This window comes from Sus scrofa, chromosome 14, assembly GCF_000003025.6.
Source record: "Sus scrofa isolate TJ Tabasco breed Duroc chromosome 14, Sscrofa11.1, whole genome shotgun sequence".
NCBI classification, from domain to species: Eukaryota; Metazoa; Chordata; class Mammalia; order Artiodactyla; family Suidae; genus Sus; species Sus scrofa.
The window spans coordinates 71,038,079-71,065,562 of record NC_010456.5 but is presented as its reverse complement, the minus strand read 5'-3'; the positions used below and the strand labels follow the sequence as shown (position 1 = coordinate 71,065,562).

Here is a 27,484-nt window from a genome sequence, read left to right as displayed (position 1 = left end):
CAATCCCTGGCCTTGTTCAGTGGGTTAAGGATCCGGCGTTGCTATGAGCTGTTGTGTAGGTCACTGATGGGGCTGGAATCTGGCGTTGCTGTGGCTGAGGCTGGCAACTGTAGCTCCAATTTGACCCCTAGCCTGGGAACTTCCATATGCCTCGAGTGCAGCCCTAAAAAAAAAAGAAAAAAACCCATGAAAAAGATGAATCCTGAAATTAATCCATTAATTTTTGTGGACAACATCATCACATTTTTCCTATATACTTAGTAAAAAGAGAAAGTGATCTAATGCTAAAAATTAATCAGTTTTTCCAGCCACTAAAATACAATTTTGCTTTTTGTACTAGAAGGCAGAAAATATTAAGCATTCCAGAGATGGAAATAAGATGAAGATGGTGTGGTAGGCAGCATTCTAAGACATTTCCCAAGATTCCTGTCCTGGTGTGCACACCTATCATATCCTCCTGAGTGTGGCTGGGGCCTGTGAATGTGTTGGGATAGCTACTCCCTTGATTAGGTTGCATCCTATAATCCTGTTTTAGCTGATAGGTGAGATTCTCTTTCTGGGTTTGAAGAAATAAGCTCCCATGTTGTGAAGGTGTTTATGAGAGAACCACCTGGCAAAGAAATGCAGGAGCCTCTGGGGGCAGAGAGTGGACCCCAGTTGATAGCCAGCAAGAAAGCTGGGATCTCAGTTCTATAACCAAGCTAAATTCTGGCAACCACTAACAAGTTGGAAGAGGACCCCTAGCCTCAGATGAGATGACATCCCCAGACTATACTTTGATTGCAGCCTGTAAGAATCAGTTAAACCTTGCCAGGAATCTACATTTGTGGTTCTTGATGTAAACAGAAAGGGTAGCGGGGGTCCCTGGAGAAAGAGAGGTAGCTGTGGTTTTCTTGACATAAGAGAAGTCATTTTTGGCCAAAGCCATTTTATGATTTAAATCTGGCCACAATGCTTGCCTTTTAACAGGTCTCAGTAACTCCTCTTAAGGGAAGTGAGGGGATGCAAGAACAAAGGAAGAGCAGTCAAGAAAGGATAGTTGAGCAATAAATACAGTGCTAGTTCCTCCTCAAGGGATGTACATAACAATCTGATACAGAACTTTTTTTTTTTTTTGTCTTTTTAGGGCCACGCCTGCAGCATATGGAAGTTCCCAGGCTAGGGGTTGAATTGGAGCTGCAGCTGCCAGCCTACACCATAGCCACAGCAATTTGGGATCCGAGCCATGTCTGTGACCTATACCACAGCTCACGGCATTGCCAGATGCTTAACCCACTGAGCGAGGGCAAGGATCGAACCTGCTTCCACAGGGATGCTGTCGGGTTCATTACCACTGAGCCACAACAGAACTCTAATATGATACAGAACTTTGAGCTCTGCAGGAACTAAGGCCTTCACCCAGGTGGAGAATGGTAACTACTTGCTAAGACTACTCACCCGGTCTTAAATATTAAGGAATGTAGATGTTGAGCTTTTCTGACCCTTGTGACTCCAATCAACTAAAGCTTGGACTCTGGCAACTTTTGCCCCAGTTAAATACTTTAGTCTCTTTTGCTTAAGTCTCTTCCACTCAAGCCCTTTCAGGAATATGCAAACACCAGCCCAAACTGCTTCATGAATATGCAGGTGCACTTAGTTTAAAAGGTGCTCAGGAGTTCTGGGTGTGGCTCAGTGGGTTAACGAACCTTACTAGCATCCATGAGGACAGTTTCGATCACTGGCCTTGCCGAGTGGGTTAAGGATCTGGCGTTGCCATGAGCTGTGGTGTAGGTCGAAGACATGGCTCAGATTCCGTGTTGCTGTGGCTGTGGCTGTGGCTGTGGCGTAGGCCAGCAGCTACAGCTCTGATTTGAGCCCTAGCCTGGGAACCTCCATTTGCCGCAGGTGCGGCCCTAAAAAAGAAAAAACAAAACAAAACAAAAATGTACCAAATTTTGCTGTTCAGGGAGACACTGCTTTGGGAAAGATCCCTGATCTTCTCCTTACCTGCTGCGAATAAATCCTTTTCCTGCTCTTTGGGTCAGTTGTGTCTTTTGGCTCAACACACTCTAAGAGGCGAACCCAGTTTTCAGGTAACAATGCAACACAGAAAACTAACATATGGCCTGTAAATATTTTAGATGTGATTTAATAAAACATGCTATAATTATGGTATGGTAATAATCCATACAGAATCAAGAAGAAATTACTTAAAATGTTTACCTGTAGGTTTTTTTTTTTTTTTTTTTTTTTGCCTTTTCTAGGGCCACTCCCTTTGCATATGGAGGTTCCCAGGCTAGGGGTCTAATCGGGGCTGTAGCTGCTGGCCTACGCCACAGCAACGCCGGATCCTTAACCCACTGAGCGAGGCCAGGGATCAAACCAGCAACCTCATGTTTCCTAGTTGGATTTGTTAACCACTGTGCCACCAAGGAACTCCTTACCTGTGGGTTTTATCCAGTGTCAAAACTTTTGAAAAATTTGCTACTCCGAGGAAACTTTTTAGTTATATTTTAAATTAGGAGTTCCTGCTGTGGCGCAGTGAGTTAAGAACCTTGTGTTGCCACAGCTGTGGTATAGGTCACAGCTGTGGCTTGTATTCAAATCCCTGGCTGAATTCGCCTTACCAACTTGTCCTTCTTCAGCCACTAATTTGTGTTATCTTTCCAGCTAATGACATATCGTGCTGTAATAGAAGAGAATTTTTAAAAACTTAAATTCATAATAAAAGCTATTTTAAACCTTTCACTATTTCTTACTGGAGCTCTCTTTGCTTTCTCCAGAGTTTCCTTTATGAACAATGAATTCTTGGACAATAATTGAAGGATTTAAAAAAAAAGTTTGTTAAATAAGAATAATCAATACTCCAGCTGTCTACACTGATTTTAGAACATCCAAAGGTTGAAACACCCCATTTATAAAGCAGTCATGCACACTTAATAGAAATATATTTAAGGAGTTCCCATCATGGCTTATCGTAATGAACCCAATTAGTATCCATGAGGACTCGGGTTTGATCCCTGGTCCCATTCAGTGGGTTAAGGATCTGGTGTTGCTGTGAGCTGTGGTGTAGGTTGCAGACGCTGTTCTGATCCTGTTGCAGTGGCTGTGTTGTAGGCTGGCAGCTCCAATTCGACCCCTAGCCTGGGAACTTCCATATGCTGAGGGTGAGGCCTTAAACAAACAAACAAACATATATATATATGTTCAAGTCTGCAAAAAGCTGGAGGCTAAGGAGGATTTATGGCACCTTGATTAAACATTAAAGAGGCCATTTCCAGGAGTTCCTGTCGTGGCTCACTGGTTAACCGACTAGCATCCGTGAGGGTGAGGGTTCCATCTCTGGCCTCGCTCATTGGGTTAAGGATCTGGCGTTGCTGTGAGCTGTGGTGTAGGCCGCAGATGCGGGCTCGGATCCCAAGTTGCTGTGGCTCTGGCATAGGCCAGCCACTACAGCTCTGATTCGACCCCTAGCCTGGGAACCTCCATATGCCGCAGGCGTGGCCCAAGAAAAGACAAAACAAAAACAAAAACAAAAAACCAACTATCACGTTTTTACCTTTTTTTTTTTTTTTTTTTTTGTCTTTTTAGGGCCTCACCTGAGGCGTATGGAAATTCCCAGGCTAGGGATTGAATCGGAGATGCAGCTGCCAGCCTACAACATAGTCACAACAGTGCCAGATCTGAGCCTCTACTGCAGCCTATACCACAGCTCTCAGCCAAGCCAGGTCCTTTAACCCACTGAGGGAAGCCAGAGATCGAAGCCAATGGATACTAGTTGGGTTCATAATCTACTGAGCCATAATGGGAACGCCACATTTTTCAAAATTAATGTGAACAAAATGTAAATGATATCTGTTTAGCAGCTCAAGTAACAGTATTTGTAATTGATCCAGTTCCTCAGCTTTGAAATCATAGTTTGGTGAATTTTTGGTTAGGAAATGTGCATTATCTCCATATTTACACATTCAGGGAGTTCCTGTGGTGGCTCAGTGATAATGAACCCAACCAGTATCCATGAGGACTTGGGTTCAAACCCTTGGCCTTCCTCAGTGGGTTAAGGATCTGGAGTTGCCAGTGAGCTGTGGTGTAGGTCACAGATGTGGTTTGGATCCCATGTTGCTGTGGCTGTGTTGTAGGCCAGCAGCTGCAGCTCCAATTTGACCCCTAGCCTGGGAACTTCCATATGCCGTGGGTGCAGCCCTAAAAGGACAACAAACAAACAAACAAACAAACAATATTTACACATTCAAAAGAACATGTATTAATATTCTTTTCTTTTTTTTTTTTTTTTTTGTTGTTGTTGCTATTTCTTGGGCCGCTCCCGCGGCATATGGAGGTTCCCATGCTAGGGGTCTAATCGGAGCTGTAGCCACCAGCCTACGCCAGAGCCACAGCAACTCGGGATCCGAGCCGCGTCTGCAACCTACACCACAGCTCACGGCAACGCCGAATCGTTAACCCACTGAGCAAGGGCAGGGACCGAACCCGAAACCTCATGGTTCCTAGTCGGATTCGTTAACCACTGCGCCACGACGGGAACTCCGTATTAATATTCTTATACCACAGGATTTCCGCCAATTTATAATTCATATTATTATTTTTTCAAACCTGTGTCCTCATGGATTTTTTGTTAGGAAATGTTCATTATCTCCATATTTACAGATTCACGGAGTTTCCGTGGTGGTTGAGCGATAAGGATTAGGATTCCGATTCATTTCCACTGAGCCACAAAGGGAATGCCCCCATTATTTCATACTCTTAGACAGTGCATGTGCTTTTCTGTCCAAGGAAGAAAGTACTTGAATTGAACTTTTTTTTTTTTTTTTTTTGGCTTTTTAGGGCTGTACCCGTGGCATGTGGAGGTCCCCAGGCTAGGGGTCTAATTGGAGCTACACCAGCTGGCCTACGCCAGAGCCACAGCAACGCCAGATCCGAGCTGCATCTGTGGCCTACACCACAGCTCACGGAAATGCCAGATCCTTAACCCATTGAGCGAGGCCAGGGATCGAACCCGCAACCTCATGGTTCCTAGTCGGATTCGTTTCCACTGTGCCACAACGTGAACACCCGAATTGAACATGTTTTGAGGAGAGCACTTTATTTTGTAAATTAAACTTCAGGACTTGGAGATGTGTTACCTGGCACTTGGTAGGCGGAAAACAAATAAGTATTGCAATAACAACAAAAAGAAAAATCAGGAGTTCCTGTCGTGGCTCAGTGGTTAATGAATCACACTGGGAACCATGAGGTTGTGGGTTCAATCCCTGGCCTTGCTCAGTGGGTTGGGGACCTGGCATTGCCGTGAGCTGTGGTGTAAGTTGCAGATGTGGCTCGGATCCCGCCTTGCTGTGGCTGTGGCGTAGGCTGGTGGCTTCAGTTGTGATTGAACCCTTAGCCTGGGAACCTCCATATGCCCTGGTTGCGGCCCTAGAAAAGCCAAAAAAAAAAAAAAAAAAAGAAGAAGAAAAAGAAGAAAAAGAAAAATCAACCAAAAATAAAATAATAATGAGTGTTGCAGTGAACTGATTCTCAGGACACAGCATATACATATTGCAGAAATGAGACAGTTTAAGAAAATCCTGAAGAAGTTCTGGGACACTTCTAGGGGTTGGGGGCTGGGGAGGGCAAATGTACCTAAAAACAAATAAATAAACAAACAAAAAACAACCACCAAGGGGATAGAAAGAGGCAGATCTGCATTGCCTGAGGCTGGATGCTGCCCTTCAACCTGAGATTTGTACTCCCGCAGGGCAAAGGGTAGGGGGAAGTTTGTCCTTCCCTCACACATTCCTTCTCTCAGACCAAAGGGAGCTGGACACGGGAGACACAAAACTTTAACCAGTGAACACTGGCTAACCAGGAACCACAGGTGGATTACATCCAGAGGCCAGACATCCCAAAAGCAGGGGTCGGGGTGGCGGGGGGAGCTGGAGGGCGGTTGATTCTAGGTCGGCATTAAGACCAAATGGGAGACCTGGGGATTGAGAAGGTATAGAAATCTAAATCTTAATGTAGCATCTTAAAGTTTACTTTAAATAACCCAATAGAAGGAGATGGCAGTTTCTAGGGACCTTATTATGCAAAAAGGCTCAGTGAATCTTTAAAGGGAGTCATTTTAAAGATAGAAGAATGGAATCCAGGTTGAATTGGGCAAGCATTGATTTCCAACCTTGGCTTCTCTCTGGGGAGCCCTTAAAAACCAAGATGCTAAGGCCACACCCAGACTGATTACGTAAGAATCTCTGGGGGTTGGACCCAGGCATCAACAGTTTTAAAGCTACTCAGCTGGATTCCAGCGCAAGAAGCCCCAGTGAAAAGCCTTTTGGAGAGAGCTGGCACCTTAACCTTCCAGGCAGATACTCATTGCATTATGTTAATATATTCTATTTGTAAGTCAAACTGTTTGATAAGAGTCTGTGATAAGAACTCAAGCATAGATATATTAAGGCATAATTGATATTTAGGGCATATAATCCATAGGAGTTATGTAGAAGGTGTATTTCTTTCTTGGTTGGCTTTCTCCCTTTGTTTTCTTTTAAACAACAGAAGTTTTATTTATTTATTTATTTATTTATTTATTATTATTATTATCTTGTCTTTTTGCCTTTTCCAGGGCTGCACCCACGGCATATGGAGGTTCCCAGGCTGGGGGGTCTAATCAGAGCTGTAGCCGCTGGCCTATGCCACAGCCACAGCAACTCGGGATCCAAGCCGTGTCTGCAACCTACACCACAGCTCCCAGCAACGCCAGATCCTTAACCCACTGAGCAAGGCCAGGGATTGAACCCGCAACCTCATGGTTCCTAGTTGGATTCGTTAACCACTGAGCCACAACAGGAACTCCAAGAACAGAAGTTTTAAATGAACTAAACAGCACTTTGAGAATTGAGAGGCTCTAACTTAATCTTTCTAGGTTTTCAGGTTTTTTTAAAAATTTCTATAACCTCAGAGAACTGCTCCTCCTTTAATGTTGAATAGTGGGAGCAAGGAGTGTGTTATACATAACAATGGAAAGAATGTTCTGGAAGAAGTCAGATCACCTGGCTTGGTGACTTCTCTGGACATGGACTCTAGTCTCATGATAAAATGCAGGAGATGGACTACAAGATTTATCCGTTTTGCCTCTCCTCCACATGGCATATGAAAATATATGGGGGTATTTTCTATAGTCACAATAATTGGAGACCATGATTGGCAGTTACTGGTTCAGAGCACCACAAATGTTGACTGTCTTGCATTGTATGAGACAGTCTTTTTTTTTTTTTTTTTTTTTTTGTCTTTTTTTGTTTTTTAGGGCTGTACCCCCGGCATATGGAGGTTCCCAGGCTAGGGGTTGAATTGGAGCTGCAGCTGCCAGCCTACACCAGAGCCACAGCAACGCTAGAGCCACAGCAATGCCAGATCCAAGCCGAGTCTGTGACCTACACCACAGCTCACGGCAATGCTGGATCCTTAACTCACTGAGGAGGCCAGGGATCAAACCCGCAACCTCATGGTTCCTAGTTGGATTTGTTTCCTCTGTGCAGGAACTCCGTATGAGAGTCTTATCTATATTACCCAAAATATGTGTTGAGAAACACTATAAAACGATTCTGTGAAATTTACTAGCATGGCCTGAGGTTCCTCATTTTGTGATATATCATAGACTGTCTTCCAGGAAAAAGCTTACTGCATTTAAATTACCTCACTTAGAAAATTATCTATTTATGTCAGACTGCTTGCTTTAGTCTGTGATAAGAACTCAAGGGTAGACATATTATCAGGGAATACTTGATATTTGAGGTCTATATTCCATAGGAATGATGTAGAAGATGTCAGATTTATTAGTCTTTTCCCTTCCCATTTTTTCTTAAAAAGCAGAGTACATTTAGATGAGTTAGTAAGCATTTCTCCATGAAATTCAAAGAGCTTGATGATATTTTATTATTCCTTAGTAGTAAGTAGAACTCATTTGAATTTGGGAAACTATTCTGGACTGAATGTTTGTGTGCCCCCAGAATCATATATTGAAGTCCTAACACTCAATGTGATGGTATTTGCAGGTGGAGCCTTGGGAGGTAATTCGGCTTAGATGATATTATGAGGGTGTAGCCCCCATGACGGGATTAGTATCCTTTTAGCAAAACTTTTTTTTTTCAAGGCCACACCTGTGGAATATGGAAATTCCCAGGCTAGGGGTCGAATTGGTGCTACAGCTGCCAGCCTATACCACAGCTACAGCAACGCCAGATCCAAGCCGCTTCTTGACCTACGCCGCAGCTCTAGGCAACTCTGGATCCTTAATCCACTGAGCAAGGCCAGGGATTGAACCTGCATCCTCATGGACACTGTCAGGTTCTTAACCTACTGAGCTACAACAGGAACTCCAAAACTTCTTCTAGGAAGAGAGACCAGAGCTCCTTCTCTCTCTGAGGACAGTGAGAAGGTTGTCTCCTGTAGGCTGGATTGATGTCTCTCACCAGCAAACCAAATTGGCTAGCACCTTTGTCTTGGACTTCCCAGCCTCCAGTACTCTGAGAAATAAATTCCTATTGTTTAAGCCACCCAGCAGCATAATATTTTGTTATGGCAGCCTGAGCTGCCTAATACAGAAACTAAGGCACTAAAATTATACAGAGAACACTTCTGTGGCAAGGTCGATATTTTTAGTGTTGTGCTTCCTAGCCTAATGTTTTATCCACCAGAATTCTCAGTTATGGTAATTAAGGAGACTATTTGCTAAGTGTAGTTTCATCTTCAAAATTCTAGGGCCCTTGCCTACTCTAAGATTCTGTGTTGTTAAAAGAAAATACAGTGGAAAAAATACAAATGTCCATCAACTGACAAATAGATTTAAAAACGTATGGAATACCAAATGAAAGAAGCCTGTCACAAAACCCCACTAATACTATTCCATTTATATGTAATGTCTAGAAAAGGCCAATCTAGAGAAACAGAAAGTAGATTGGTGGAGTTTCCATCTTGGCTTAGTGGAAATTGGACCTGACTAGTATCCATGAGGAGGCAGGTTCGATCCCTGGCTTCACTCAGTGGGTTCAGGATCCAGTGTTGCCGTGAGCTGTGGTGTAGTTTGCAGACGTGGCTTGGATCTGGCATTGCTGTGGCTGTGATGTAGGCTGGCATCTACTGCTCCAATTAGACCCCTAGACTAGGAACCTCCATATGCCATAGGTGCAGCTCTAAAAAAATACCAAAAGAAAAAGAAAAAAAAAAAAGTAGATTTCTGGTTTCTTAGGTCTGGAAGTTATGGGGGTACAGGGAAGGGGTACTAAAGGGTATAGGTTTCTTTTTCTTTTCTTTTTTTTTCTTTTTTTTTTTAGGGCTTCACCCGTGGCATACAGAATCAGAGCTGTAGCTGCTGGCCTACATCACAGCCACAGCAACTCAGGATCTGAGCCGCAGCTCATGGCGACTCAGGATTCTTAACCCACTGAGCAAGGCCAGGGATCAAACCTACATCTTCATGGATGCTAATCAAGTTCATTTCTGCTGAGCCAGGATGGAAACTCCCCACACAAGAATCTTATTAATGTTTATTAAGTGGCTATTTTGTGGGGATAATGGTTAGCAGGACTCTTTGATTTCCTATATTCCAGTAGAATTTGGATTTTAAAAGTATTTTCCCAGTGTGGTGCAGCAGATTAAGGATCCAGCATTGTCACAGCTGAGGCTCAGACTGGATCCCTGACCTGGGAACTTCCATATGCCATGGGTGTAGCCAAAAAAGAGAAAAAAAAAAGTATTTTTTTTTCAATTTTAGAAATCTTATGTTCCATCAACTAATTTCCATTTTAAGAGTTTGTGGAAGAACAACTTAAGACCACTCAGTGGTTGTTCCTACCCATTCAGTGGCCTGAGCAATGGGAGCTGCAGACCAGTCTTCAGTGGCGGGCTGAGCACTCCAGTCTTCAGTAGGGAACTGCTGGATGGGCACAGAGGGCAACTGCATGCCTTCAGACCAGTCTGCCACCTCAGGTTGAGTACCAGTGAACACAGGAGCTGGAGCAGTCAGTTCACCCTGAAATTCCTCCTTGGTCACAGTCTTCTCAGCTGCTGCCTGCTCTCCCTTTTCAATCTCTTCTGGATCTCTGGAGAAGAGATGAGGCATAACCTCCTGTGAGTGTTTATGGGAGGTGGTGCCATGAATGTGCACAACTTCCTGGGCTAGCATCCACCACATCAGACCCACTGAGTGAGCTCCTTTGTTGTTGCAGGGGATGAAAGTGTTCACATAATGCAGTCTGTGTTACACAGAGGAATGGAAGGCAGGTTAACGTAAGTCTCTCTGTGAGAGGCCGGCGGTCACCCCTGGGATCAGTAACCACCAGAAGTCTTGGATCCCAGAAGGCTGCCTGGATCTGGTTAGTGATGGTTCCAGGAGTGAAGTGGCCAGCGACAGGAACAGCTCCAGTGGCAGCAGCAAACTTCAGCACAGCTTGCTAGTCAGTATTCCTGGAGGATATGACATTGACAACAACTGGGTTTTCAATGGCAACAATGGCACGAGCCACCGAAGTTTCTCCCAGGTTCTCCTTAGATTTAGTTATTTATTGCCTTTTTTTTTTTTTTTAGGGCTGCACCCATGGCATGTGGAAGTTCCCATGTTAGGGGATGAATTGGAGATGCAGCTGCCGGCCTACACCACAGCCACACCAGATCTGAGTTGGTCCTCTGAGACCTACACCACAGTTCACTGCAATGCTGGATCCCCCACCCACTGAGGCCAGGGATTGAACCTGCGTCCTCATGAATACTAGTCAGGTTTATTACTGCTGAGCCATAACAGGAACTCCTCTCTTCAGATTTATGATGTAGATGCCATCACTTTTCCTTTTGTAGATGTACTATTCCATTTGGAAGTCAAGGTTGGTACCACCTAGGTGGGTTCCTGCTGCAAGGAATTTGAGGACATTCTCCTCTTTCCTTTGCAGGACATCAAGGGCTCCAGACATTGTGAAAGTTTCCCTTTAAGTTACAATGGGAATCAAAAACAATGCCATATGGACCCCTTTCTGGGCAGCGTGGAAAGGTGAAAAAAGTATTTTAAAGTGCAGTAAAGAAATATGCTTCAGGAGTTCCCGTAGTGGCACAGTGGTTAACGAACCTGACTAGGAACCATGAGGTTGCGGGTTCAATACTGGGCCTTGCTCAGTGGGTTAAGGATCCGGCGTTGCCATGATCTGTGGTGTAGGTTGCAGACGTGGCTTGGATCCCGAGTTGCTGTGGCTCTGGCGTAGGCTGGAGTCTACCTCTCCAACTGGACCCCTAGCCTGGAAACTTCCATATGCCTCGGGAAACGGCCCCAGAAAAAAAAAAAAAAAAAAAAAAAAAAAGACAAAAAAAAATATGCTTCAAATAGAAACAATTTCAATAGTTTGTAGTAGGAAATCTAGGAAAGTGACTAGAAGCTTGATGATTCCTTTGGTTCTACTCCCTCTAGTGGAGGTCATGGGGTAGTGCTGGGTGCCTGAGTCCAAGCACAGGCATCCCATTCTGAGAGCTTAAAATATTTTATTTTTTTTGTCTTTTTGCTTTTTCTAGGGCCACTCCCACGGCATATGGAGATTTCCAGGCTAGGGGTCTAATCAGAGCTGTAGCCACTGGCCTACACCAGAGCCACAGCAACGAGGGATCCGAGCTGAGTCTGCGACCTATACCATAGCTCACGGCAACACCGGATCCTTAACCCACTGAGCAAGGCCAGGGATGGAACCTGCAACCTCATGGTTCCTAGTTGGATTTGTTAACCACTGAGCCACGATGGGAACTCCAGAGAGCTTAAAATGGCTTTAATCCAACTCTGAAACACTCAAAAGTTTGAATTCTTGAAATCATGTAATCCTTGCCAAACGGTGGGTAGGAAAAACACCAAAATCATCACAGTGATTGTTACAGTCACCTACTGTATACCATAAAGCAGGGGCCAGCAAAGTCTTCAGATTTTACAATTAAAACATGAGGAAAACGCTCCAGTGTGGTTGTCTTACGACCGAATGGCTTAACTATCCAGGCCCTGGTCACCATCTTTTCTGTGCCTTTGCTCAGGCCAATACGGCCCCATCTTCTCTCCATGTGGACAAGCTACATCTTCCACCCCTTTTGGTTAGCTCACTCCTACTACATTAGCTTTCCCAATAATTCACTTTGCCTCCTCAACTCATACCTTGGCACTTCCTGACCAGGACAAAAACAGCTGACATTTAGGGGGCTGTCACTGGGTACCAGATACCACGTTAATTAATATTACCTTGTTAAGTCCTCAAATCAACCCTGTTAGGTGGTACTGTTATCACATCATTTATGCAGATGGAAAAGGTTAATCTGAGGCATTGGGCTATAAAGTAGGATCAGGGCTGGTAAGAGGGAGCTTGGAGTTGAAACTCTGACTCTAGACCAAATGCATTTAACCACTAATTGATACGTGAATATAGTTATTTATTTGGATAGATATTGAATATATAATCAGTGTAGATCATGGGTCATACACTCAGATGGTACAGGACCAGAATGTGAGTATGGAGAACTTGATATAATAGCTTTTATTTTCTCAAAGGAATATGTCCTCTCTTGTTCTTCTTGAAACATAGGGTCTTCTTGCTCCATTTTTTTGCTGTTACACATTTGATAAAAATAGGGATCAAAAACATTTCACTTACGGAGTTCCCGTCGTGGCGCAGTGGTTAACGAATCCAACTAGGAACCATGAGGTTGTGGGTTCGATCCCTGCCCTTGCTCAGTGGGTTAATGATCCGGCGTTGCCGTGAGCTGTGGTGTAGGCTGCAGACGCGGCTCGTATCCAGCGTTGCTGTGGCTCTGGCATAGACTGGTGGCTACAGCTCCAATTCGACCCCTGGCCTGGGAACCTCCATATGCCACAGGAGCGGCCCAAGAAATAGCAAAAAGACAAAAAAAAAAATTCATTTTCCTTTTAAATTTATCATAAAAATATAAATGATAATGCCTGGCAACTGACACTTGGCTTCCATATTAGAGAGCAACTGTGAGTTAAGAGCCTGACAAATGCAATAGCACAGGCCCCATCTAAAGGGGCATATTCTCAGCTCAGCTCCAGACAGATGTCGCTATTGGGAATGGTAAGTGAATCCCAAGTCATCAGATATTCCAATTTCTCAAGAGGAGGTAGAAGCCTAGAATTTTATGCAACATCTCCCAATTTTAAAATGCTGGCAATGAGTTCACAACCTTTTAGGAACATGGCTTGGTAGGACTGATTTGATTGGTGGGTCACAAGTTCAATCTTGTCTCTTTAACTGCAGTGCAAGCTCCTTGTGAGGAACAGCTAAAACATTTCTATCTCTCACAGCACTAGGCATAAACCGAGCACTCAAAGATTTTTGCACAGCCACGAAGTTGCTCATGAGTATTATTCTAGATTTAGACTTCGATTCCTTTTGGCAAACGTTTATCTGGCAAGGTAAATGTTTTACAGAATCATATGTATCAGAGTTCCCATTGTGGATCAGTGAAAACAATCTGACTAGTATCCATGAGGATGCAGGTTCGATCCCTGCCCTTGCTCAATGGGTTAAGGATCTGACATTGGCATGAGCTGTGGTGTAGGTCACAGATGTGGCTGGGATCTGGCGTTGCTGTGGCTGTGGTGTAGGCCAGTGGCTACAGCTCCGATCGGGCCCGTAGCCTGGGAACCCCCATATGCCGAGGGTGCGGCCCTAAAAAGACAAAGAAAGAAAAAAAAGATTATATGTATCTGCGAATTTACCACTTGAATCAAATGGATTATCTGAATTTACTAAAGAGGATGAATGGGGTCTAGGATAGGGAAAGCATTCATTAAAAGTTTCTTGATTTTATTCTATTCATATTTCCTGAGTATCAGATTAATATCCTTGGTCTATGTCATACCTTGATGCACACTGTAATCACTGGGAGAAGCTTAAAAAAAAAAAAAAAAAAACAAACCCACCCTTCCCCCTCAGAGACTCCATTTTAATTAATCTACAGGAGGGTCCTGGTACTGCTGTGTGTGTTTATGTACATACATATAATCACCAAGTGATTTTTTTTTTTTTTTAACCACACCAGCAGCACACAGAAGCTCCTGGGCCAGGAACTGAACCCAAGCCACAGCAGTGACAACACCAGATCCTCAATCTGCTGAGCCACAAGAGAACTCTTCACCAAATGATTTTTGTTGTTGTTGTTGTTGATGCTTTTTAGGGCGCATCTGTGGCATATGGAGGTTTCCAGGCTAGGGGTCAAATCAGAGCTGTAGCTGCCAGCCTATGCCACAGCCACAGCAATGTGGGATCTGAGCCATGTATGCGACCTACACCACAGCTCATGGAAACACTAGATCCTTAACCCACTGAGTGGGGCCAGGGATCAAACCCGCAACCTCCTGGTTACTAGTTGGATTCGTTTCTGCTGTGCCACAACGGGAACTCCACCAAGCAATTTTAGTGTAGAGCCAGACTAGAAGATCTCTGGTCTAGATCCCAGAACTAGGAGGTTCTGGGAATCAGGACTCAATAGGATCAGAGAATCTGATTTTACTGCCAGAATTTATGAATTATTGGGCCCATGTCATGCCCTTAAGTCACTATTTTCCTAAAACTACCATCATATCTGATCTGACTACTATGTTACCACTATACTTACTCCACTGCAATTCTCTTTGAGAAGAGAGGAAAAAAGCTGAAATGTCAGGGAGGTATTTAAGTGTTTGTTTCCCAAATATAATCAAGTGATTGTTTGAGGAATTTAGTTCAGTTTAAAAGAAATCTGTTATAGTAACAGCCCAAACTATTATCTGTGACCTCTTCCTTACTAACAAGTGGCATATTAACTACTTTTCTATGATCATTAAAAATGAATTTTTTTTTTTTTTTTGCTTTTTTATTAGGGCCGTACACGTGGCATATGGAAATATCCCAGGCTGTGGGTTAAATCAGTGCCACGGCTGATGGCCTACACCACAGCCACAACAATGCAGGATCCAAGCTACATCTGCAACCTACACCACAGCTAACAGCAACACCAAATCCTTAACCCACTGAGGGAGGTCATGGATCAAGCCAGCAACCTCATGGTTCTTAGTCGAATTGGTTTCCGCTGAGACATGAGGGGAACTCCAAAAACTAATACACTTTTTTAGAGTTTTAAGTTCACAGCCAAATTGAGCATAGAGTACTCATACCCCTATCACCCATCCATATCCCCACACATTAACAAGGGGATTATTAGCATGCCATTGCACTTGATTAAAACTTCAAAGCAATGTTTTAATAGCCTTTAACAAATCATTTACATAGTCTACTTATGTCCGACCTAACAGACTTAAAAAATCTTGTTCTTGTCTCAGAATGCTGTTTTCAAAAAAAAAGAGAGAAAGAAAGAAAGAAAGGAGTTCCCGCTGTGGCGCACGTTGAGAGGTAGGACCTAAATCGGAATCAGGGCCTTTTTATCGGAGCGCTGTCCAAGCGCTGCTGTCCAAGATCCCAGTCTGTGCGGGGAGCTGGCGCCTGTGTTGCAGGCAAGGAAAAGGTGCCAATTTTGTTTTGCATGACAGAACTTAGTGCCAGACTGGAAAGAAAAAAGAGAAGCAGAAGAGCCGCGCGGAGCCCACTTATGGGCTGCCTAATTTCTGTGCTCGCTCCGAGCTTCTGGGGCTTGTAAACTCTTACCTTCCAGATTTCTCCTTTACTTTTGAGGTAAGTTGTATTTTTTTTTTTTTTTTTTTCATCCCGCTTTAAAGCCTAGGACATTTGACATTAAAAAAAAAAAAAAAAAAAGCACTTCCGGAGGCATGTTTCCGGAGGCCAGAAGTAGGTGGGCTGTACCCTGTGGCTCCTTTCAAGCTTTTTCCGCCGGTGCCTTGTGGGAGTTGTAGTCCTGGGCATGGCCTCTGGTCTTTCTGGTCCCATTGGTCCTGAGTTGCACCTCTGACTCGCTGTGTTTTGAGGTGCAAAGAACTTTAACTACATTGAAAAGTTCAATGTGATTTCTATGGTGTGTATATATATAAAAATATATAATATATACATTATAATATATATATTATATATATATATTTTGTCTTTTGTCTTTTGAGGGCTGCACCCGCATCATATGGAGGTCCCCAGGCTAGGAGTCTAATCGGAGCTGTTGCTGCTGGCCTATGCCAGAGCCACAGCAATGTGGGATCCAAGTCTAGTCTGCGACCTACACCACAGCTCACAGCGCCAATGCAGGATCCTTAACCCACTGAATGAGGCCAGGGATCTAACCGGCAACCTCATGGTTCCTAGTCGGATTCGTTTCCACTGTGCCCTGACGGGAACTCCAATTTCTATGGTATATTTTGTACTATGTATTTTTTACAGTTTTTCTCAACCAGCATGTGTTAAACAAATTATACTTGCTCTTTTAAAATGCATACCGGGAATTCTCCCTGTGGCTCAGCAGAGACAAACCCAACTAGCATCCAAGAGGATGAGGGTTGAATCCCTGGCCTCACTTAGTGGGTTAAAGAATCCGATGTTGCGGGGAGTGGCGGTGTATGTCACACACGCAAGAAATATATGTGTGTATATATATATATATATATATTTATATTTCTTTTTAAAAAAATTATTTATTGTCTTTTCTAGGGCCTCACTTGTGGCATATGGAGGTTCCCAAGCTAGGGGTCTAATCAGAGCTGTAGCTGCCGCCTGTGCCACAGCCACGTGGGATCGGAGCCACGTCTGCAACCTACACCCCAGCTCAGGGCAACTGCCAGATCCTTAACTCACTAAGCGAGGCCAGGGATCAAACCCTCAACCTCATAGTTCCTAGTCAGATTCGTTAACCACTGAGCCACTATGGGAACTCCATGGATATATATATATATATTTCTGAAAGTAGTCATATTCTTGACCCAACAATTGGGTAGTTAAAAGATTAATTAATTTTGAGTACTTTTAAAAAATTAATTAATTGGGTTGTTAGTATTTTTCTCACTGATTTGTCTGCTTTTTTTTTGGTCTCTTTTTAGGGCTGCACCAGCGGCATATGGAGGTTTCCCAGGCCAGGGGTCTAATTGGAGCTGTAGCCGCTGGCCTACACCACAGCTATGCCTGATCCTAGCCATGTCTTCGACCTACACCACAGCTCACAGCAACACCCAATCCTTAACCCATTGAGCAAGGCCAGGAATGAACCTGTGTACTCATGGATGCTAGTCAGATTCATTTCCTCTGCGCCACCAGGGGAAATGCCCTGTCCGTACTTTTTGTGAACTAGGGGTTAGCCTTTTGTCTGTTATGGGAATTGTGAAATTTTTTTCCTTGTACATTATTTGCCTTTTGATTTCCCTTTTGTGTGTGTGTGTGTGTGTATGTATATATATATATATATTTTTTTTTTTTTTTGCCACACACGTGGAATTTTTTTATATAGTCATGTTTATTATTTTTTCCCTATGGCTTCTTGGTTATTTCAATGTTTATAATTTATTTTGTTATACTGAGGAATGGCTCTAGCTTTATCATTTATCATTTCTTCAAAATACTAGCCAGTGATCCCAATGTGATTTTTATTACCTTTATCACTGGAGAGAAAAACTCAATGGGAGTTTTCTTGTGGTGCAGTGGGTTAAGGATATGGCACTGTCACTGCAGTAGCATGGGTCGATTGCTGGCCTGGGAACTTCCATATGCCCCAGGCACAGCCCCGCCCCCAAAAAAATCAGACTTCAGGAAAATGAGAAAATAAATGATTAAAAAGACCCCAAATCCAATGAATGTTAAAAATAAACTCTACCATAACATGCTCTGGCAAGTTTCTAGGTTTTGGGGAAAAGTATAGAAATAAATGAGTGGCACTTCAACTTTTCTTAAAACATGTGTTTACCTTGTATTGCTTTTTCTGACAAATACCCCCAAAGTTGCTAATATTTATTAACATCAGTAACAAAGACTTTTCTAATCAATCTACAGCTTAAAAAAGAGAAGAGAAAAAAATGAAATTCTCTGGTGGCTCAGTGGGTTAAGGATCTAGTGTTGTCCCTACTGTGGCTCAGGTTCAACCCCTGGCCCTGGAACTTTTGCATGCCACAGGCACGGTGAAAAAAAAAAAGGATAAAACATTTTAAAAAGAAGAAAAAATTATGAAAAATGATTTTAAAAACTAAAAATGATTGAAATATAATTCCCAAGTTGAGGATGTATTATGTATATTTAATATAAAGCAAAGTTTTCCCCAAAATAATCCTTTAGAAAAAAATGTAGATGCCTCGTACTTATAACTTTACAAAGTTTCTCATATGATGGAAGAATAGCACCATTCCTAAGATAACATGTTTTTTCATAATATATTACTTTAAATACATAGGTGTAAGTAAATTTAAAAAGTTGAATATTATAGAAGGTCATTAGATCAATTTTTTCATTTCTTTTAAGTTTTATTGAAGTATAGCTAATTTACAAGATTGTGATAATTTCTGCTGTACAGCAAAGTGACCCAGTCATACATAGTTGATCACTTTATGTATAGCTAAATAATGAAAGTTAAGTATTACATGTAGACACTTGACTATTTCATATATAAAGTATACACTGTATTCATGTGTAATTATACAAAAAAGGCCCCAAACTCTTTTTTTTTTGGAGGGGGGATAGTCTCATTGGTGAAATTTAGACTTGGCTTTTATTCAGGCATGATGTATTCTTGACATTTTGCTACTGTTTGATCAAGGCTTTAGTGTGGATACAGTGGTGCAATATGTTACACTTAAAAGAAGTTCTGAAATATAAACATCATTTAGAAAAATACAAGAAGAAATAGCTAAACTATTTTATTAGTTAAACTATATTATTTTATTTTATTTGCCTCTAGACAGAGGGAGATATGAGGCAAGTCTTCCACTTTTTTTGTTACAAACCTTGGAATATTACATCCTTAAAAAAAACCCAGGAGTTCCCATTGTGGCTCAGGGGAAACAAACCTGACTAGGATCCATGAGTATGGGTTCAATCCCTGGCCTTGCTCAGTGGGTTAAGGACCCATTGTTGCCAAGAGCTGCAGTGTAGTTTGCAGACTTGGATCAGATTCCATGTTGCTGTGGCTGTGGCTGGCAGCTGCAGCTTCTACTCAACTCCTCGCCCAGGAACCTCCATTTTCTACAGGTGTGGCCCTAGAAAGCAAAAACAACCCCCCCCCCCAAACTCATGAGGATGTACATCATTGATGTAAATAAAAATTAATTTGAAGATGGGAACGTGACACTTGCGTTAGTTTTATTTATTTATTTATTTATAAATGGCTGTACCTGCAGCATGTGGAAATTCCCAGACTAAAGGTCTGATTGGAGCTGTAGCTGCGGGCCTTTGCCACAGCCATAGCCATGACAACACCGGATCTGAGCTGCCTTTTTGACCTACACCCCAGCTCGGGGCAACTCCAGATACTTAAGTCACTGATCAAGGCCAGGGATTGAACCCACATCCTCACAGACACTATGTCTGGTTCTTTTTTTTTTTTTTTTTTTTTGTCTTTGTCATTTTAGGGCCACACTTGTAGCATGTGGAGGTTCCAGGCTAGGGGTCAAATCAGAGCTGTAGCTGTAGCCGCTGGCCTACACCACAGCCACAGCAATGCCAGATCCTAGCTTCATCTTTGACCTACACCAGAGCTCAAGGCAACGCAGGATCCTTAACCCACTGAGAGAGGCCAGGGATCAAACCTGTGTCCTCATGGATACTCATCAGATTCGTTTCCCCTGAGCCATAACAGGAACTCCTGTGTTAGTTTTTTTTGTTTTATTTTGTTTTTCCATTTTTGGCCACTCCGAGGCTTATGGAGGTCCTGGGCCAGGGATCAGATCTGAGCTGCAGTTGTGACTTATGCCAGAGCTGCAGCAACATGGTCCTGTTGCACCATGGTGGGAATGCCAGGCACTTCCTTTTACGAGTTTCTTTTTCTCGGAGTTCCCGTCGTGGCTCAGTGGTTAAGGAATCTCACTAGGAACCATGAGGTTTGATCCCTGGCCTTGCTCAGTGAGTTAGGGATCCGGCGTTGCCCTGAGCTGTGGTGTAGGTCGCAGACGCGCCTCAAATCCCGCCTTGCTGTGGCTCTGGCGTAGGCTGGCAGCTACAGCTCCGATTGGACCCCTAGCCTGGGAACCTCCATATGCCGCGGGTGTGGCCCTAGAAAAGAAAAAAATAAATAAAAAGAGTTTCTTTTTCTCTGATTCCAAATCACACTGCAAACATTTTTCATATTATTTCATATTGTGTATATTATATAGTCATAATATTCATAGTACATATATATATATTTGCATGTGACATATACTGATATATCAGTTTTATATGTAGCACATGGTGACTCAATCTTTTTATACATTAATTTCAGTTACCACCTGTTACCATGCAAAGTTGGTACAATGAACATTTTTATTTTAGGGATGCGATCTCATAACTAAGCCAATCAATATTATTATTAAAAAATAACAAAACCTCAAAAGTTTAAAAAAGGAGGGGAAGGAGCTTTATTATTGAATTCTGATAGTGAAAATAAATGTGGAGATATCAAATGAAGTAATGCTGTATGAATCTGTGACATCACAATATAAAGGATACCTTCAAGTTTATATAGGTGGTTATTGAATTATGAGCTTTTTCCTTTAATTCTTTTAAATTAAAAAAATTTAATAAAATTTTTGTCTTTTGTTGTTTTAGGGCCGTGCCCATGGCATGTGGAGGTTCTCAGGCTAGGGGTCTAATCAGAGCTATTGCTGCCGGCCTACACCAGAGCCACAGCAACGCCACATCTGAGCCGCACTTGCGACCTACACCACAGCTCACGGCAACACCAGATCCTTAACCCACTGAATGATGCCAGAGATGGAACCTGCAACCTCATGGTTCCTAGTCGGATTCGTTTCAGCTGTGCCACAATAGAAACTCCTCTTTCTTTTAATTCTTACCTTTATCCCAAGGGCTGCTGTGAGTTGAGGACACTAAGGAGGGAGGAGCCATTCAGAGCCAAGGTGTTAGAAATGTAGGCCATGGTGTGGTGAATAATACTATAAAGAACACAATATGATGCAGGTGTAGTCTAATTCTGGAATTGTCTAGTTTTAGGTTAGTGAGGAAAGGAATGAAAACCTTTGGTTGATTTTATTCTGTCACATACATTATGCTTACATGGAATAATATTTTGGTAAAACTCAGTTGAAGATATAGTGGAAGCAAAAGAAATCATCATAGAGTTCTTAAAAAAAAACAGCAAAAACTACAAGTACTGTACCAGTTATATACATACATACATATATATATACACATCCATATCCAATAAGCTCTCAGTAAATCCCTATTGACTTACATATGTTAACTTTCTTTTTTTATTGATGTATTTATTTTTTAGGGCCACACCTGTGGCATATGGAGGTTCCCAGGCTAGGGGTTGAATTGGAGCAGCAGCTGCTGGCTTACGCCACAGTCACAGCAACGCCAGAGCCAAGCCTCATCAGTGATCTACACCACAGCTCACGGCAACACCGGATCCTTAACCCACTGAGGCCAGGGATCGAACCTGCATCTTCATGAGTACCAGTCAGGTTCCTTACCACTGAGCCAAGACTGGAACTCTCTGTTAACTTTTCTAAAAAATTGGGTCCATGTGGAGGTCTCTTGTGGCAAAGCAGATTAAGGATCCAGCGCTGTTACTGCAGTGGCTCAAGTCACTACTATGGCGTGTGATCCCTGCCTGGGAACTTCCACATGCTGCAGGCATGGCGAGTAGGGTGGGGGCGCAGAGGAAAGAACAGATATAAAAAATGTGCCCAGCCCGCATGAGGGAAAGACCCTAAGAACAAGAGTATTCAGTGCAGGAGTTTCCATTGTGGCTCAGCAATAACCAATCAGACTAGTATCCATGGGACGAGGGTTCAATCCCTTGCCTTGCTCGGTGGGTTAAAGATCCAGTGTTGCTGTGAGCTGTGGTGTAGGTCGCAGACTTGGCTTGGATCTGGGGTTGAAGTGGCTGTGGCGTAGGCTGACAGCTACAGCTCCAATTGACCATTATCCTAGGAAATGCCATAGGCTGTGGGTGCTAAAAAGGCCAAAAAAAAAAAAAAAAAAAAAGTATTCAGTGCAGTATTGTTTGTAAGAGCTGAAGATTGGAAGTGTCTGACACTAAGGGACTGAGATATATTTATATATATCTTTGTAAATATCTTTGTAAATGCATATAATAACTCTGCAAAAGACTGTGGTTACCTTAGTTGCCTCCAGGGAAGGAAACCGGTGGCTGGAAGACCAAGGGTGGAGGGACATTTACCTTTCATGGCCACCTTTTTTTTTCTTTTTTTGTCTTTTTAGGGCTGCACCCACGGCTTATGGAGGTTCCCAGGCTAGGGATCGAATCAGAGCTGTAGCTGCCAGCCTACACCACAGCCACAGCAAGACCAGATCTGAGCCATGTTTGTGACCTACAGCACAGCTCACAGAAACGCTGGATCCTTAACCCATTGAGCGAGGCCAGGGATTGAATCCGTAACCTCATGGTTCCTAGTTGGATTCATTTCCGCTGTGCCACAGCAGGAACTCTGAAAAAGTTTTTTTTAAGGTGATAATTTATGGAGGCATTTAAAGGGTTAAGGGCGTGTATCCTTGACCGCTCACTTTCTTCTCTAAATCTTGCATTTCTTAGAGCCACAATGAACTGAAACAGACCCCTGGACCCATCCTAGGCCAGACACACTCCTGGGTGTGGAAATAGCTGGCCCAGGAGAAAGGGCACAGTGATCTGACCCAGGTTATCGCATGATTCTCCTTCTCACTGGCATATTTTATTTCCTTCAAAGTGCAAATCACTATTTTAAATAATTCTGTTTGTTTGCATGTTTTTGTCTGCCTCTCGCCATCAACATAAGCTCCCTAAGAACAGAGACTTGCTTACCACACCTGTTTCTACAGTCGTGCTGGGCACAAAATAGGTCTTCAGTAAATATTCGTCGAATGAATAGATTATCAAATAAATACAAATTTGCTCTTAGTTTACTTCCTTCTACTCATAAACTATTTAAAAAGTTATGGACTTCCTGTCATGCTCAGCGGAAACAAATCTGACTAGTATCCATGATCGCTGGCCTTGCTCTGTTGGGTTAAGGATCCAGCGTTGCCATGAGCTGTGGTGTAGCTTGCAGACACGGCTTGGATCTGGTGTAGCTGAGGCTCTGGTGTAGGCCAGCAACTACAGCTCTCATTCGACCCTAGCCTGGGAACCTCCATAAGCTGGGGGCGTGGCCCTAAGAAGGCAAAAAAAAAAAAAAAAAGTTATGAAATCCTCTAAACACTCAGAAAAGTGTTCACTACTCACATATTTAACAAATCCTAAGATTTTATTGTAATAATAATCCTTCACACTTTTTTCCTATCCCTTAAAAAAAAAGGAAAACGGGGAGTTCCTGCCATGGCAGTGGGTGAAGAATCTGACTGCAGGGGGCTCCGGTAGCTGTGGAAGTATGGGTTCGATTCCCAGATCCCCAGTTTGGCACAGTGGGTTAAAAGATCCTGTGAGCCACAGCTGTGGCAGAGGTCACAGCTGGCTTGTATTCAATCCCTGGCCCAGGAACTTCCACATGCCCGGGGTGTGGCCATTTAAAAAAAAGAAAAAAAGGAAGAAAAAAAAAGGGAAAAAGATAAAAATATATACAAGATGAAAAGATGACCAATTTGGGCAGCTTGTAAAAATGGACAGTCTGTTTTTTTTTTTTTTTTTTAACCTTCTTGTCTTATTTTATTGGTCTTTCTCCTGGACAAGGGCAGGTTTGAGAGGCTGCTCATTCTTTTTTCAGGTGGACCTTAGATGATAATCAGACCAGTAGCAGCCCCAGCCTAGCTCTCCATCCTCAGCTCAGAATGCCCCAGAACCACAGGGTTTGGGCTCTCCCCTTCCAGAGCCAGGCCCTGACTCACTTGGGTGAGGGGGAGGTGGCCTCACCCACTAGGGCTGGGGTAGTTGTGGGTCTGTCACTGCCAGGGCTCCCTTGGGGCCCAAGGGCCTGCCTCCGGGTTACCGCCTGGGGCGTCCCTCCCTTCCCCAGCCCTTCCAGTGTGTGGCAGTCCCAGGTAATCACTACATCCACCTTAACCAACCACAGCGCGTGACTGGAGGCATCAGCTCCTTTTTACGGAGCAAGGAGATCCCCGCCCAGCTGTAGCCACGGCCTGGGGCTAAAGACCTGCTGCTCAGCACCAGACTTCCAGCTCTCAGCCTAGGCCAGGCGTGGTGGGGCTGCCTGGTCCTGAAGACCCGCGGTCAGCAGAGAAACTTGTGGCAGCGTCGAGGGGGTGGGGGCGGGGTAAAGGGAACAGGACAAGATTCTGACCTTAACATCTGACCTCAAAAAATGGACAGTCTTTTTAACTCATAAAAGGAATGGCTCAGCTCTGTCACTTACATAAATTCAAACTACAAATCCCAGGCAGCACTGTAACAGCTTTGCACGTGGGCCCTGCTTGTCCCTTGAGTAAACAGCCAATGAAAGTTAGCGTTTACAAAGGTCTAGGCTGACATCTGGTGTATTGACTGTGGCAAACCTTAAATCTGGTTATTGCCGTTTGGAACGTGCTGGTATAAACCAGACCTCAAAAGGCTTTTCCTGTTAATTCACAGTTCATTGTGCCTCTTGTATTCAGAGGGAAGAGAAGCTGATTTAGTAATCTCGATGGATGCAATACTGAATTACAAATCGGAAGATACTGAAGATTACTACACGTTGCTGGGTTGTGATGAACTGTCTTCGGTAAGGCTGTGGATAATGCTGTTCTTTTCCACCACAGTATTTCAAGTTTTTATTTAAGGTTTTAATTTTGAACTTTTAGTCTCAATGCTTGAAAACCTAATGTTGTATTATTGTAAAGCACTTTTGGCTCAGAGAAAGTTAAGTATTTAAATGTGAATTGGGTCTGTACTTGAATAGTGTCCTCTTTCAATTTTTTATGGATGCTTCTGGTTGAATATGTATCTTTTGGCACATGGCCATGGACTCTATTTCAAATATACTAAAAATACATATTTGAAATTTTATTGTAATTGCTGTTGGCAGTGTTTCATAGTATACATAACCTATATCTTTTCTACGGAAATTTACACTCTAATTGAGATGAAATGTAATTTTGTAGTAATTAGTCATTTTAAAGTATTTTATCAGAATATGTAGTTTTATGTGAGCCATTAAATTATATAAACCAAGAAACATCCTTTTGTGTTATTGTCTCAAATTCTGTGAGAGAAATTACTTCTTTAAAGTGTGGCGTCTGAAACAAAATGTGTGAAAACTCTGTAGTTATTCACCTGATCTGTAACGAGACAAAGTTTTTCAAGGTCCCCATAGGTAATTATAAAGATTATAAAAATTTTTTAAATTATAGAAAGCTCATTTATAAATTTATAATTCTACCTCACAAGGGTAACACTTTCAATGATTGGTATATTAATCTCCAGTCTTTTTCTTATATTTATTTTTTTGAAGACATGTTTGAGAGGATAGTATACTTGTTGAGTCCTGCTTTGTACACATTAACATTATAACAAGGATTTATAACACCAAGGATGCTACATACATATTTTAATGATTGCATAATATTTCATTTTACTGTTGTCCCACTATTGCTTATTCTCTTACTGTTAAACATTTTCTTTCTTTACAGGTTTTTATTATTTTAAATACTGTTGAGATGAATATGAAATATATTTAAATTATATTATTAAATATATTAGTTTATATTTTATATAACAAGTATTAAAATGTTTATTTTATTACTAAAATATAGCTATTAATATTAAAATATTTTAAAGCAAATTAAAAAAATTTATCTTTGTTTCTTAAGGCTGGAGTTTAGTAATAAAAGGTACTTAGTTTTTTTTGGAGAACAGAATGCTATATTGGACACAAAGGATTAAAATCTCTAGCTTTATCATGCTGAGGAAGTTATTTTAGGTACCTTGCAGTTAAACACATACACACAAAACAGGTTATAATACTCTTTTAGTTGCCTATTTTTCCTTTGGGATAATATGTTACTCGTTTACTTTAGTGGTGATTTGCTTATAGCAATTGAGAAAGCTTATTACCGTTTGTGTTATTCATACTTTGGATTATACTTTTGCCAAATAATTTTTGAAGGAACTACTTAAATCAAAGGAGTATAATTTAATTTGAAAATTTTAAGAATTTGGACTTCTAAAAAATATTTTCATGCTAGGTTATAAAGTCAAGGTTATTATTATATCCCCATAATAAATCTCAACCCCTTTAATCTCTTTTGTAGGTATGACTTTTCAGTCTACAAAGAAAGATTAGTTTTGAATAGACTAAAAAAAAGATCCCATTGTTTATAATGTTTATAACAGTTTCATTTTGTGGTTATCAGTTACAGTCATACTTCTTTGCATATACTGTACTTCTTTGCATATACTTCTTTGCGTATATTAAAAGGAGAATAGAGGCATTGTCTTGGAGTTCCTGCTGTGGTGCAATGGAATGGGTGGTGTCTCTGCAGCTCCAGAACGCAGGTTTGATTCCCAGCCTAGCACAGTCAGTTAAGGGATCTTGTGTTATAGCCCCAGCTGTGGCTTGGATCTGATCCTCATCCTGGAAACTTCACATGCTGTAGGGCAGTCAAAAAAAAGAAAAGAAAAAAACCCATTGTCTTGATATTCCTTCTTCTGGATGTATGTATGTATGTATCTATGTATTTATTTTTTATCTTTTGTCCTTATAGGGCTGCACATGCGGCATATGGAGGTTCCCAGGTTAGGGTCTAATCGGAGCTGTTGCTGCCGGCCTACTCTAGAACCACAGCAATGCTAGATCTGAGCCGAGTCTGCAAACCACACCACAGCTCACGTCAATGCTGGATCCTTAACCCACTGATCGAGGCCAGGGATTGAACCTGCAACCTCATGGCTCCTAGTCGGATTTGTTTCTGCTGCACCACGATGGGAACTCCTGGATGTATTTATTAATTCTGTCAAAGGCATAACGTGTAGATAACAATCATTTATTTAAAATGAAATGACCTGTCACAATTTTGTCATTTTTTTCTCAATGAATTTTATTACATTTATAGTTGTAATCAAATTTTTTTGTGTGTGTGTCTTTTTCTCTTTTTAGGGCTTCACTCACAGCATATGGAGGTTCCCAGGCTAGGGGTCTAATCAGAGCTGTAGCTGCCAGCCTATGCCAGAGCCACAGCAACACCAGATCTGAGCCATGTCTGTGAACTACACCACAGCTCACAGCAACACAGGATCCTTAACCCACTGAGCAAGGCCAGGGATCGAACCTGCAACCTCTTGGTTCCTAGTCAGATTCATTTCTGCTGTTCCAGGACAGGAACTCCTGTAACCAATTCTTTTATGTATATATATTTCCCCTCCCTTTATAGGTATCCTTCTAACTTTAAAATATTTTCATGACATTTTTGAGTGTTATTGTGACATTTCCTTTACTTGTTTGGTATTGCATGGATTTTCTTTACTTCAAATA

The 27,484-nt window shown here is 42.3% G+C and overlaps 1 protein-coding gene and 1 pseudogene across 2 annotated transcripts in view; one reads left to right on the top strand and one right to left on the bottom strand.

The window, feature by feature from the left end:
- Window positions 9,504-15,706, bottom strand: LOC100152383 (annotated as a pseudogene).
- DNAJC12 (DnaJ heat shock protein family (Hsp40) member C12) overlaps window positions 15,166-27,484 on the top strand; it is a 45,072-nt gene continuing 32,753 nt past the window's right edge. Inside the window, exons 1-2 of one of the 2 annotated variants that reach the window (XM_021072941.1) lie at window positions 15,166-15,674; window positions 24,630-24,736. In XM_021072941.1, the coding sequence (XP_020928600.1) occupies window positions 24,659-24,736 (78 nt within the window). In that variant the 5' untranslated portion in view covers window positions 15,166-15,674; window positions 24,630-24,658. Of the gene's footprint in view, window positions 15,675-24,474; window positions 24,737-27,484 lie in introns of those variants that run through there. The other variant, XM_001925242.5, reaches the window with a different exon arrangement.